The sequence below is a fragment of the Leucopleurus acutus genome, assembly GCF_964270905.1.
Source record: "Leucopleurus acutus genome assembly, chromosome: X".
Taxonomy (NCBI): Eukaryota; Metazoa; Chordata; class Mammalia; order Artiodactyla; family Delphinidae; genus Leucopleurus; species Leucopleurus acutus.
Genome location: NC_139148.1, coordinates 27,160,707 through 27,175,507, shown reverse-complemented (window position 1 = coordinate 27,175,507; position 14,801 = coordinate 27,160,707). Strand labels below are relative to the sequence as shown.

At 39.4% G+C, this 14,801-nt stretch overlaps 1 protein-coding gene across 2 annotated transcripts in view; it reads left to right on the top strand.

Moving 5' to 3' along the window:
* Positions 1 to 14,801, top strand: part of DMD (dystrophin) — a gene marked incomplete at its 5' end in the record, with an annotated part of 2,126,456 nt that overhangs the window by 1,729,174 nt on the left and 382,481 nt on the right. For both annotated transcript variants that reach the window (XM_082864911.1, XM_082864910.1), the window contains one exon: positions 8,502 to 8,674. In XM_082864911.1, the coding sequence (XP_082721037.1) occupies positions 8,502 to 8,674 (173 nt within the window). The remainder of the gene's footprint in view (positions 1 to 8,501; positions 8,675 to 14,801) is intronic.

Below are 14,801 nucleotides of genomic sequence, written 5' to 3'. Positions count from 1 at the left end.
CCGAATGATCCCAAATTCTTAAAGTCAGCCCAGACCCCCGCTCTGAGTTTCACATATGTATTTGAAACCTCCACTTGAACGATTCAGTCACTTTAAAGCATGACATGCGACTAGAACACAAAACTGACTTTTCCCACGGCTTTCACCATTTCAGTAAATGACACTACCATCTGTTGTTCAAGTCAAGAATTTGGAGTTACCATTGAGATATCCCTTTCCTTTATTCTCATCATCCAGTCCATTAGTATGTGTAAGAAATCCAACATCCAAATTATATCTCACATCAGTCCACTTCTCTCCTTCTGCAGTCACCTGAGTCCAGGCCACCTTTATCTCTTGCCTGGATTAGAGGCCCTGGCCTCTAACTGGTCTTTTTGTTTCCTCTCCTGCCTTCGTTAATCTCCACATAGCAATGTAGTGATTCATTTAAAGCCTAAATGATAACATGTCACTACCCAGCTTTAAAAGCTTCTATTGTTTTCCATTGCACTTGAAATAAAATTCAAACTCCTTACCTCGGGACTTCTAGGCCCCACGTTATCTGAAGCCTCTCTTACCTCATCTCCAGCCACATTTCTTTCTCGGAAAGTTTTAGCCAAGATCTTTCCTATCACAGAGCTGATGCAAAGGTCTGCCCTCTTACTTGGGAGGACTTCTGTGCCCTTGGGTTTTCCTGTGACTGGTGTCTTCTCGTCTTTCAAGTCTCAGCTGACACTGAACCTTCTCTCATAGATGTTCCTTGACCACCATAACCGAAGAGCACCCATCACCACCATATGTACACCGTTACTCTTATCGTAGCCCCCCTATTTGTTACCTCCAGAGCATTTTCTTATGTTACTGAATACTTGTTTATCTGTTTACCATATTTCTCCCCTGTTCATCCTATTTCTCCCCTGTTCATCCTATTTCTCCTTTTATCCTTTTATGCTGTGAACATCAAAAAGGCAGAGGTTTGGGGTTTTATCACCACTGCAGACCTGGGTGCTAATATATTAAATATTAGTGGGAGGGAGGAAGGAAAGAGAAGAAGGGAGGGAGGAGTGAAGGGAGGAATTAAGGCCTGGGACTACACCTTTCTCACAACGTATGTATTCCCACAGCTCCTATTGAAATCTTGGAGTTAAAATAGGTACCTAATGCATGTTTGTGTGATGAATAAGTATGCAGACTCTTTTGCACTGTGACAGAATAAAAAGAAACGAGGAAAAACAAGATGCAGAAGCGAAAAGATACGTCCCTTATCCAACCTAGTATATCTGAAATGAGCTCTTCAATTTAAAAAAAGTAATTTTCAGAATAGCGTAAACAAGAGGGTCAGACAAGAAGAGAAAGCATCACGTGTTACGGGAGTTTGGGATTGCTTAAGGCAGTCTGACAGATGGGATTTTGCTCCGTTTCCTCTGGGGTAATCCACTCTAGGCCGGGCATTTCTAAAGATTAGATTTCGAAATAAAGCTTTGCACCTGGGAATGTACTGAGGCAGGAGAACATATCCCTTCTCTCCACTGTTGTGGTGCTTAAATGTGAGAATTTTTGAACAAGATACGAAAGCAAAGACAACAAACCCTGCAGGATAATAGTCTCTGAGAACCTTAATAACAGCCATTTTTAAAGCAAAGCCTGTGGACTCCTAAATCCATAGCTGCTCGTTTAAGATGCATTGCGATGCAGTGGACCTGAAAACACACTCCTTATCTACCTAGAGCCACCAGGCTCCAAGCCAAACGGCAGTCCTCAAATTAACTCTTGTTTATCTCGGGATGACAACTCTCCTGCTTTTAAAAGAAATGCAATGGCCACATATAGAAGAGAAAAAAGGAGTCACACCCACTGTGAATCTGTATCCAACTGCATTTCCTGTGCGAGTTAGGAACCTCTGGTGGTTAGATTAGAATTCTTATAAAGTCAAGATTGTGGGTCCAGTTCCTTTATATGGGTGCTTCTCAAAAATCCATTAGGAAGGATAATTCTGTTTTGTTTTCCTAGTTTTAATTTCCAGTCCATAACAGACTGATACTTTTGTAACACGCAATAAATTACTTTAAAAAATTACAAAAACCAGACACAAAATGCAAGCCCATGCTTTTTATTTTTAGATTGCTATAAACGTTTCTAAAGATTTACTCTCAATTTCTGTTCTCATGATGGACCGTGTGTGTGTGTGTGTGTGTGTGTGCGTGTGCGTGTGCGTGTGTGTGTGTGTGTGTGTGTGTGTGTGTGTGTGTACTCCAAAACCTCAAGTATTTAGAGCCAATGTTTAACAAATCATGTTGGGTAACCAAGCTAAGGGAGTTTTACTTTTGCATGTTTGTTTTTGTTTTATTTAACTTCTGTAAAGCATCAACACCGTTTCAGAATAACTACGTTGGGTAAATTCATCTAAAGAGTTTTACATACACTGCTTTTTTCTTAGAGTTCACTGAACATAAATCTACCTTTTTCTGGCTCGTTCAGGATCATTAACATTACTTATTTTGCTTTGCTTTAAAGTTAGGTGATGCCTTCAAGGGCTAATAATATATGTAGGGCTATTAGTTTTCACACTTGTGTGACCCTGGTCAACTCTGAGTGCCTGCAGCTCCTTTTACACCTTTCTGGTTCTCTGTCAGGTGTCACTTCTTGCTGCTCTCAGTTTAGCCCTTAAGGATTACTTCTCTCCATTTTGGATCTTCTGTTTCTGACCTTTTAAGTTCTTAGAAATCAGAACATCACTTTTCTTTTTTTTCCTATTAAGCTTATTTGAATTAGGCAAAAATTACCAGTAAAGAGGAACTAATGACCTTATCATTATTCACATACTAATTGCTTTCAGAAAAGATTAGAGATGGTGTGTCCGTAATGATTAATTTTGTGGGGAGGTTTGGTCACTTTTTCTTCCTGCGTCTTTTTGTTTGTTTTATTGCTTACTCCTCAGTTATATTCAAGATAAGGTGGTTATCTTTTTAAATTTTTATTATTTTATTTTATTTTTTTGTGGTATGCGGGCCTCTCATTGTTGTGGCCTCTCCTGTTGCGGAGCACACGCTCGGGATGCACAGGCTCAGCGGCCATGGCTCACGGGCCTAGCCACTCCGCGGCATGTGGGATCTTCCCAGACCGGGGCACGAACCCGTGTCCCCTGCATCGGCAGGCGGACTCCCAACCACTGCGCCACCAGGGAAGCCCCGAGGTTATCATTTGATGAGTTCTTTTTTAGAGGCAAATAATTCCATATACATAGGAAAGAGAATATGTGGAATCTATTATCCCTGATGTTTTGGAATAGTTATCATAACCATTTGTTTGGATAATAAAAAGAGGTGTGTAGTAGTAACTAATTCTTGGCATCTTCCTTCTTTATTTTTCGTCTTAGAAAAGTAAGACTTTCGTAACTTTTCATATTCTTCCCTGGTTGTCTTACTACTTTCGATCACCATGGACCATTCTACTTGTCAAATGAGATGGTACAAATTTAGTCAATAATCTCACCTTTGTCCTTTACTTTTCTTTATAAACTTCTGTTCTCAGTAGCTTCCTGAAAGAAGGTCTTTATCCTAGTTTAAGGACATCGACCATATTCTACCTGTTTCTTCTCAACAGTCATTGTCTATTCCGATCAGGCCGTGCAGTTCATTGTACCTGCTCGTAATCCAAACTCCTTGCCACGTTTTTGCCATTTCCAGGCTTTTCTCACTTGGAATACCCTCTTCCTCTTCCCTTCACCTTTCTCAATCCTATCCATCCTTCAAGGCTCAAACGAAGTTCCATGACTTTGTTAAGTCTATTTCTATCACTTTTTCCCCACACTGATTCTCTTATAATAGAAATCCTTACATTAGCTATTACTTATTAAAGGCTTGTTGTGTTCTAGATGATGTTCAAAGTATTTTACAAAGATTATGCCATGTAATATTCAAAATAACCCAGCAGATAGGTATTCTTATTTAATATTTAGTGAAGCCAAGGAGATTAAAGAGTCTAAACTTATGCAGCTAATAAGGGAAAGAGAAGGAAGAGACCAGAATTATGTCTGTTTAACTGCACGTTCCCATTAGTTTTCCCTGGAGGCTGAGAAAGGGGACTTATGACAGAAGTAGGCTAGATGCTCAGAAAAGAAGGAATGGTGAGATCTGAAAATGCTCTCCAGGAAACACAATACTCCCTACTCCTAAAACTGCCTTGTAAGCATATAAGCATACTGCTTGCCTCACATCTGAGCTTTCTTGATATTCACAGTTGAAATTTGCTCCATAATTATACATAACTCTAGGCTATGTGTCTCTTTCTGAGGGGAGGGGCTGCATATTATTTTGCCATTGGCACCCATTTTCTCAATTATTTTATGCTCTCTCTCTTGTATTGGATATATCTGTCCACTACTTTAGATATGTTTAACAGTCTCCATATTAATAAGACGGTAAAGTTACTCTTTGAGTACTGGAAACAATGTTAGTCTGCCTTGTGCTAGATTTGCTGAAATTTAAGCAGGACTATTATTAATAGGAAACATTTTTTAATTAATAGGAAAAAACTCAGAGATCATACAGCCTAGTGGGTAGGAGCCCAGTCCCTGGAGTCTGACGGCCTGGGTTTGAAATTTCGCTGTATGGTTTATTAGCTGTGTGACCTTGTGCGTTTTTTACTGAACCTCTCTGTAATTTCATTCTCTTATGTGTGAAGAGAAGATATTAATAATGCCTGCCCTGGAGAGTTACTGAGAGGATTAAATGAGCTCATGTATATACAGTGCTTTAGAGAAGCATCTGTTGTAAAGGAAGTCTTATATACGTTGTTGCTGCTGCTGCTGCTTCTGTTGTTATGTAACAAATCCTTTTTCCCTATTCATTAGTTATCGTTCTTCCTAAAGAATACAGTCACAAAAAGAAGAGAAAACTTATGTTGATCGTAGCAACTAAGGCTTGAGTGATCTTTTCTCGTTAGGTCAGAAGTGAAATAAAACTACTAAAAAGTATCTGTGACAATTACTTTTTGTCCAGATTGGGTCTCCTCTGAGAACTCGATTCTCCATTCTAACCTCCTGCTTTTCTGGGGCCCCTGAGTCTAAGGTTAATCTTAGGATAAATGCCATCATGGTAATTTATGCAAATATGAGTGTGCTCCTTCCTAAGTGCCCTGTCAGTGTCTCCCTCCCCACCTAGGACTCATGCTGCCTACTTGTACTAAAAAATCTCCACTACAGCAGGCCAGCTTCCTAAAGAAAGCCTTATGGTCCCCACCGATACTCACCTCCCTTTCAGAGCAACCTACCTGAGTCCTGTATCTTGACGGAATCCCTGCCAGCCCGCCATCCCAAAGGAGCATGGCCAAACTACGTTTATGCTGATATGTCAGGTCATGACTTCCTGTAATGTTCACATGACTCTTTTAGACAGAGGAGTGAATTACTGCCGGGAGAATTTCTGTTCTGGCAGCGGGGATATTTTGTAGCAGACTTTTTCCAGTGCAAATAAGTTTTTCTCACAGGTGGTCCCACACGTCCAGTTGCAAAATGAAAAGTGAAAAGGGTAGTCAGGACTCCATCTTTCATTTTGAACAAATCAATCCTCGTGGGTAAAGTTTAATCAAAATCAGTAATGCCGTCTTTCCGTGTGCTTTAACTTCGGTAGCTGTTTCCCCTTGTTAGCAGTAGCCTTGTTCAGCTTCGGTAACTACTGTCTGTTATAGCCAGTGCTTACAGCAGCAAATGGTGTGTGGAGACAGCCTAAGATCTTCTAGAGTCAAAAGAACTGGATCCATCGCCCACATTTAACACTCTTGGCAAGGCAGTTAAACATCTCTGAGCCTCGGTGCTCTCATCTGTAAAACAGAGAAAATGTTATGGACTTCACTGGGTAAGGAGTAGGAATAAGTAAAACGACACACGTGCAAGTGCTCTGTAAACTGTAAAGCCCTTTACTATTCGTGTGTCCTTTGTTGCTCTACACTACCATCATAAACTAGGGAAGGAATACTGAGTTAAGAGCTACCTTCCTGCCAATGCTAAGACTTCACTTCAGCTACTTCTGAATTTCCAAGGGGAGAAATTTTAATCCGAGTACGTATGAGGTTTGGCAGGAAATTGTCAACGTGTAGTTGTTAATATGAATGACTTAAACAAAAAGTGCATACTAGATTTTAGAAAAAGTAAAGGCATAACTGTCTCTTGCCTTCCTCTTAGATTTCCCACAGTGCTAAGGCTAGACAAATAACCAGTCCTCAGCAAGCACTGGTTTATCAATTTTATATTCATTTTTTTCCTCGATGATACAACAAAGATGTTTAAATTCAGGGCAATGTAAGTGGCAAAGATGAAAATTAGCAAATTTCATGAATCAACATCCTGTTTATGCTTGGGAAGACCTCTCATTTATTCAGCGAAGTATTGATGACTTCACGATACACATAATCTTAAGGAACTATTGATTGAACCTGGGTCTCTGCTATAAATGCAGGACATAAAAATTCAAATGTACTATAATTTATGTGCATGCTAATGTAGAAAGCTGATTGTATTAGTCAAAAGATCTTAATTTGTTGACAACAAAAGGTTTGGTCTTAATTCCTTAAGCGTGTACTCTGAGGTCAAGTTTTAGGTAGCAAACCACATACAACAAGAAGAAAAGTAAAGTAAAAGAGAGAAGTGGGGACATTATCTTGATAACTTGGATCTGTTTGGTTTTTATTCCTGAATTATTTAGACCTATTAACCTCAATTTTCTCTTTCACTGAAGAAGTAGCGAATTCAGCAGGGTATGTTTTTCCATGTAGGTACACAAAGATAAATTGGATATATATTTGATGAAGCGCCATTCAGCAAGAAGCCCAATACTGGTTTTCTATCACATCAGCTAGTTTCAGAATCGGCTATTTCCTTCCAAAACAAGCCTGGTTTTGATGGGATAAAGATAGATGCTCCTCGATATGTTTTAGTATTTCTATTCTTTCAACTCCAGATGGGGTTTATCCATATTCCCCTCCTGTCTTCCAGTCGAAGGCAATGAGACAGAATTCTCTTTAGAGTCCATCGGTGATACTTTGGCTGACAGAAATAGTGACAGGAGACATTCATCGTCCATCTCCCTGCATCTAAGAGGCTGCAACTGAAAACACAGGCCACTTCTTCAGACTTTGTAACATGTTATTGCTGCCACTTTTCCTTCCTTACTTTAGAAGAGTAATTTAATTCAATTTTAGAAAGGGGGGGGATTTTCTAGTTACACAGATCAATCCAGTTGTTCGGAGCTTCAGAATGAATTTTTAAACTTGTTAAACAGAAGCATACAAATCTCTAAAAGCAAGTCAGATAATGTACAAAGCCTCCATTCATTGTGTAGGCAGAAAGGAATGCTGGTACCCGGCAGCTCTCTAAGGAATGTTCCTTTGGCTTTGACCGTTCTGCTGGGAACAAGGAGGGAAACACATATAGAAAATGAATTTATAATGTCTCTGGCTTATAATGGAAAAATGATAAGAAAAGTTGGCTGTTTAATATAAACTATCAGTTGCATATTCCAGGCCTCCTCTCTTTGAGGTCCCTCCCACATCCACAGGCCTGGCTACCGTTTAGTGAGGAGTACAAAGTGGCTGTTTATTATTATTGACTGATGAGGCCTGTGGTCTGAAATTCATTCTGTCAACAGAATGTAAGCAAAGTTGGCATTTTAAAGCAGGGCTCTTTCAGTCGCTGGGTTTTCTCGGGATTGCTATGCAACAGGATCAGTGCTGTAGTCCCCGGTTCAAGCTGAAAATGTTACACAGGAAGACATACCATGTAAAGGTCAGATTCTTCTACTATGATAATTTTCTTGATCTGTGTGTATACAAATGAGGTTGAAATCATCACTTCTTATCAAAGTCCTTTGGACTTTCCACCTGTTGAGCCTAAAAATGTGATGGTATTTTAAATGGGAAGTCTTGCTAATAAATGTATGGTGCTGTAATAATTGTGTGATGCTGTTTTACCAAGGTGAACTTAATGTGTATTGTCAAGAAGATTCTCTCCTATGATCAAATCCCATTAATGTGCTGGTGCTATGGACCAAGTACAGCCTTGTTTATCAGTCTCTCCATGCTTTTGTGGTCCGAGTCACTTCTACAGATTACTATGTGCTCGGAAAATATGACTTGACCCATAGTGTAATACGATGATTGGCACTGTGGTGCACTTTATCACGGAGTTGTATTTCCTATCACTTCCATGAAATAATGTATTTTTCCCATGGACTAGAAGACATAAGTTATGAAATTTATAAAGTTACAAATGTATTATGTTCCGATTCATAATCTCAAGGAATAAATCTATTATTCCTAATTAGATGCCCACTTTCAATCTACATAACGACATAAAGAGATGATATACCAAGAAAAGTGAGTTGGAGGTGTATCTTCTTGTTAGTTGAGCCAATTGAAATCCCTTTTGAGCTAATAGTCTATTTTTTGCAGTTCTCCAAATTCACAGTCACAGCCGGTCTCTTTTGTTTGGTAATTCTGCGTGTGTTCTTCTTCCTGATGCCCTGTAGGACCTCCAAGGAGAAATCGAAGCTCACACAGATATCTATCACAACCTGGATGAAAATGGCCAAAAAATCCTGAGATCCCTGGAAGGTTCTGATGATGCGGTCCTGTTACAAAGACGTTTGGATAACATGAACTTCAAGTGGAGCGAGCTGAGGAAAAAGTCTCTCAACATTAGGTAAGAAAAGATCCGGAACAACAAAAAAAGGCCAGAAATGAACTAAAATGGCAACATGCCCCTCACTTGCCTAGCACAGGTAGCTAATATCTCATATGTTTATGTAAATCCCCCAATTTCAGAATGATTTATTTTATTTTGAATAAATGAATCATTTATTTGCTCAGTATGGAGATGACACTTGAGGGTTCAGATGAGATTAGAATGGTGCTATGTTATAACCACGGGAGACATACTTATTAAGACATTAGAGTGAATTCAAATGAGGAACACAGCTATCCTGATTTCATAGTGTTCTCTCTTGGTTTATCACAGGGTTATTCAAAAAATGACAAAACTAACGTCTGTTTATTATGGAATTCTTTCTTTGGCATTATTCTAAATGCACGTGAGGACCTTCTTTAAATACCCATAATACGTTATAATTAACGTTGTAAAGGAGACCTCGCCATAGCTCCCACAGCCAAGGAGAGATCATAACAACTGCCTGCCTTTTGCTTCCTCTCAGACTGTGTTACCGTATACCCTGTAAACTAAGCCTTTAGCTGTTCTGTACACACCTGTTTTGTACTTTGCCCTTCTGTGCGTGGCAACATTCTCTTGAGAAGTTAATGAAGGTGTCTCAGCATTGTTGTAAGGAGGGCAGAGTGAAGCTCTTGCTGTACCTGTTTTGCACTAGTTCAGTGGAGGGGCAAAGAGCAGAGAGAGGAAGTGAAATGCCCAGGGTCACCTAAGTGGCATGGGAGGTACAGGGAGTGGAAGTCAGGCTTCCTGCTTTCTAATCAGTTGCTTTGCCTAATTCACGTCTCTTTATAAAAGTACCTTGTGTTTTCTTCTGTGTCTAGAGGAGCAGTGGTAGTGGAGGGAGGTAGAAGAGGACTAGTGGAATGCACTCAGCACTGGGAGTTGTTACTACCTCTAGGTCGTAAGATTACAGGAGGGAGATGATTTTTCTTCTTTATAGCTCTTCTAAGTTGTCCCAAATTTGGACATAGAGTATCTTTACTTCTATAATTGAGGCAAAAATATAAATGAAATTTCTTCATTTGAAAGCACTCTTGTAGAAATCTGCACGTAATATGACAGAATAATGATGATAGCAACTCACACTTACATGGTACATCACATACTGTGCAATGTCATGGGCACTTTAGATTTGTCCACGCATTTAATGCTCTCAGCAACTCTAAGAGTTAGATTGTATTATTATCCTCTCTTTGCATTTGAAGAAAGTAACACACGGAGTGGCTAACTAACTACCCCGGGGTCACTTAGTAAGCGGCAGATCTAAGATCTGAACACAGGGAGTCTGGCTCCAGAGTCTGAGCTTTGAACAGTTGTATTATGCCGTAGAGTATAAAGGACGAAGGAGAAGGTAAGACCCACCTAACTTTTACACATAAACACGTAATAAGTGAAAGGATGAAACAGAAGAGCAGATTTCTGGGAGGAGGAAAGGATTTATTTTTATTTCTGTGGTTTTCCCCCCGAATTTGCACCCTAGCTTCCGAGACACTCATTTTTATGTCCCTTTTTGATCCATGAATTTTGTATTGATGTGTGGGTGATGAGTTGTGGGCAACAACGGGCGATGGCATTTTCAAAGATAGGGAGGTTCCATTCGCGTTCTACAGCTTCACCTCTCAGAGAGGTGAGTATATGTAACGACACCGGCCACTTTCATAACATCTGTCATTACAAAGGAATGAAACTTGTGAGATGGGAAAGATATCGGTAGATAAAGGAAAGAAAAGAAAGTTATTCTTTTTTTCGGGAGGGAAAAAGAAAGGTGCTATTACTGTTCTGAACATCATTCAGTGCCTTTTCTCTCTTTCATGTGAACTTGATGAAATAAAAGGAGGATTGAAAGCGGCAGACAGCATGTCAGCCAAAATATGGGCTCTTCATTCTCAGCAATTTCCCATAAGCCAGCTACTGCAGTTTAATTCTTGCTGTCATTAAACAAGTAGAAAGCAGTTACCTTAGCTCATCTAAGGTACTTCAAATTCTAGAATTTAAACACTCAGATCAGCGGTTTTGGCTTTTTAGTAGGCCTCTCGAATAATACAGAATGTGTTATCAACACGCACTCATAAAAAGCGAGGAAGTAATTCTTCACATCAAAGCGATTCGGTTTATTTCCTGACGCTTGGTTGAAATAAGGCCATCAGTCAATCCGTACTGAATGGCAGGGTTCAGTTGAGAGAAGCACAGTAGAGGTAGTAATTGGGGATTGTTATGAAATAGGATAGATGAACCCTGGAAGAGTTACGTACCGAACCATCAGTGACACATAAGCCTGCATTGCCAATCTAGTCAGTTCCTCTGTCGCCGTTATTTTGTAGTGAAAAGTCACCACAATTTAAAAAAAACTTCCAAAGTCACCCTGGAGAAACATCCCTGTGTTTACCTTAAACTATGACATATTATACTAAAACATGTCAGTTGTTCATTATTTCATAAGAGATTCTGAAGCCATTTTTATATTTCAAAATATAAAAACATTAGCGCTTAATTTCACAGGTATCCATTTTTTAATGAGGAAAAATTGAGTCTGAACAAAAATGATTCTGAAGTTTCCCTTTGTGTTCCATTGACTCATAAGCGGTATCGTTGTGCTTGCAGATCTAAGTCCACATTATGTCTTGTACCCTCCATTTATTTTCCTTCTGCCCTGTCTTTCTCTTCTTGTGATTGTGGTTCTGATTGATTGATTGATTGATTGATTGAAGTCTTCATCATGTCATTCCATATTGATAGATTTGGCTCTCTTTCTTTACATATTGAGACCATCCATTGCACATTTACAAAAATATTCTTCCTTGGACACTCTTTCTATCACATTATTCCTTTGGTCAAGAACTTCAGTCTTGTTGGTGCCCATATTTCACTCTTTCATTTATTTGTTCATTCAGTAACTATTTACTGAATGTTTACTGCGTACTAGGCACTCTTCCAGGCACGGAGGATACAACAGTGAACAAAACAGTCAAAAGTAAATCGTTGCTCTCATGAGGCTTATATTTAGTCACTAGGATCTAGTGACCCTTCCACTCTCTACCAACTATGCCTAATAAGCCCCTGCTGACCCCTTCCCTCTCTGTCCTTCCTCTGCCTCCCACTTCATTCCTCCCCAAGCAGCAATCTAGTTACTGCTCCAAATGGATTCTCTGAGTCAAGTAAATTCTGCTTTCTAGCCCCATTCCTGCTCTCCAACAATTTTCTCACTGTCCCGTATGAGTACATCCATTTGCCGGTCCTCACACTTGGAACACCATCTCTCCTCTGAGCCTCCAAATTTTGACTCAAATTCCATAATCAAGATTTCGCCTTCTGACCGTTCCTTTACCAGGTCTTCCCTGTACTATTCTCATTTACACTTGATGGCAAGTTCCTTTAAGTATTCATGAGTTGTTTCGTAGGGCTGTGCTTGCTGCCTTCGGCTAAATTAGATACATACAGAACTCCAAGCTATGAATGAGTCAGTGAGAGTAGTGGAGTGGAGTAGTGGAGTAGTGGAGTAGTGGAGTAGAAAGGGTCTTGGACCAACAGCTGAGTGGCCTAGCTTCTCCTCTGGCTCTGTTACTACCTAGCATCTGATCTTTAGCCAGTCACTTAACTGCTTCAGACTTGAATTTTCTCTCTCACTGAAATGAGGACGTTTGACCAGACACATGGGTGGTCTCTTCAAGTTCCCTGGCAATTCTACAAGTCTATTATTTTTAATTCTACAATCACTCTTTATAAACCTAGGCAAATTATCGAGCTTTTCTGCCTTGGTTTTCTTATATTGAAAAGAAGTGATTACGTTCAAAGATATGGTATAAGAGAAAGTAAATACTGATACAATGTCTTTGAGAGAAAAGAATAGTTTGATTGAAATTGTATCTCATAATTTAGTTCAAGGAAAGTAGATGCCATCTGTTCGACATGCGTCATCACACTGCATTTTGACCAAGAGGTGTAAGAAAGAGAAGTAAATACTCAGTGATAGCTGAGTGCCATCCAACAAAGGATTAACCGCTTTAAGTGGGAGAAAAATAGAGTGAAAATTTCCTACTCACGTGTATACGTACAAATACACACGTGCGCGCACACACACACAGAATCACTGATGACATTATGCAACATCAGGATGGTGATTAGTCATATAAAGTGTTTCTCATTCTAAAATATTCTATATCTACAAAACTTGCATTTTTAATTTTGAAAATATGAATAATTGGAGAAGTGATCAAGTGCGTAAGAAACGTGTATGAGGATTTCAGTTTAATCTGCCACCAGATTATATTTTCCAGATTATTGTATATATTATTAACTGTGAGAATCACATATGATGTCCACATAGTTTCAGCAAAACTTACATTCTGTGAGATTGTTATCCTTGGGGGAAAAACGTGTAGATATTATATAAAGATAATCCCTTTCATGAAATTTTGAACATTCATTTGAGACGTGAGGACATGGACATTATATAGTCCACAGCAGCAATAAATCTCTTAGAAAGTACTTGGTATTAGAAATTAGAATAATGAGAGGTCTTGCTCTAATGGAGGACAAAGAAAGAGCAAAAGAAAACAAAGTCTTTTTACCTTTGAGTGAGAGAAAAATGCTACTTGGATGTTGAGTATCTCCAACCTTCCTTTGCTTTTTTTTTTTTTTTTTTTTTTTTTTTTCTTTTTTGCGGTACGCGGGCCTCTCACTGTTGCGGCCTCTCCCGTTGCGGGGCACAGGCTCCGGACGCGCAGGCTCAGCGGCCATGGCTCACGGGCCCAGCCGCTCCGCGGCATGTGGGATCCTCCCGGACCGGGGCACGAACCTGTGTCCCCCGCATCGGCAGGCGGACTCTCAACCACTGCGCCACCAGGGAAGCCCACAACCTTCCTTTTCTTACTCTTGGGATGTTACTTATGTTTGAAAGTTGGAGTTCATGGCCCATCTGGAAAAAAAGTGTATACTTCTCTTTGGGCTTAATTCTCTTTATTTAAAGCCCCATAGCTCCCATTTTATTTCTGCGGTTCCTTATTATTTCTGCTTTCTTAACCTTTTCTTTCTGTATGCTTACATGCTATCTTTTTACACAAGGGTACCAAAGATATAGAGGGATATATTGTTAGTTTTATAAAGGAAGTCAAAGTGAAAAATGACTTCAATATAACACATTTTGCTTTAAGAATAGATGCCTTTCAGAGTAAAGTTTTATTAAGGATTTCAAACTAGGCATCGACTGAATCATACTTGAGGTATCGGTGTCTGGAGAAATAACATTCACTTTAGCAGCCCTATAATTCTTAGAGTCCTGACAGTGAAGAGTTTCTTAAAGCCCAAACTGTATATCCCAACACACCTAAAGGTTCTGCATTTTACCTAAACCTTACAAATTATAGAAATTATCTGCTTATTAAAGATCGCTACTTCCGTTGTTAAAAGCTAGTAACCCCTAAGCTCTTGTCTTCACTAATAAAGATTAATAGAAAATGGACAGAGGCTAAGTGTGTAGCTTCAAACCTCCTCTTTTATTCTCTGTTGAGTAGGTAGTGGTAAATAGAGTATATTTGCCAATTAGCAGGAAGCCTTTTTGCTTAGGGATCCGAAACATTTGGTGAAAACCGTGAAGGTTAAGGATTTCCTCCTATAAGGGAGGTTTGTAGTTTCCATTTCCCATATCTAAATATGACAGCTCAAGTTATGTGCCTCAGCAGGTGTCTTTATACCTTTGTATCTCAGTTCCCACATTTGCAAAAAAGCGAGTTGAATAATCTCTAAAGTTCCTTAAAACCAGGGGGAAAAGTCATTACAAATACAAAGAAACATTTTCAGGAAAAATCCCAAATACAAACATAGGTTAATCATTTAGAATATTTGGTATACAATCTTGAAAATAAAAATAGAGCAGTTGCTTCCAACAAATGCACTAGAAACGTGTCTCGAATACACTTCCCAAGCTTAGCATGGCCAGAGAAAATGTTCTCTGAGCTCAGAGCATTTCATTACATCTAGATCTCCTTCAAAATCATGTCACTGACAAATAGCACCTTTGCCCTGTGGAGACTGACAAGTAATGTTTAGGGCACATAGGGAATACTTCAAGACATTCTTCCTCAGAGAATGGTCCTGGAGCTCACCT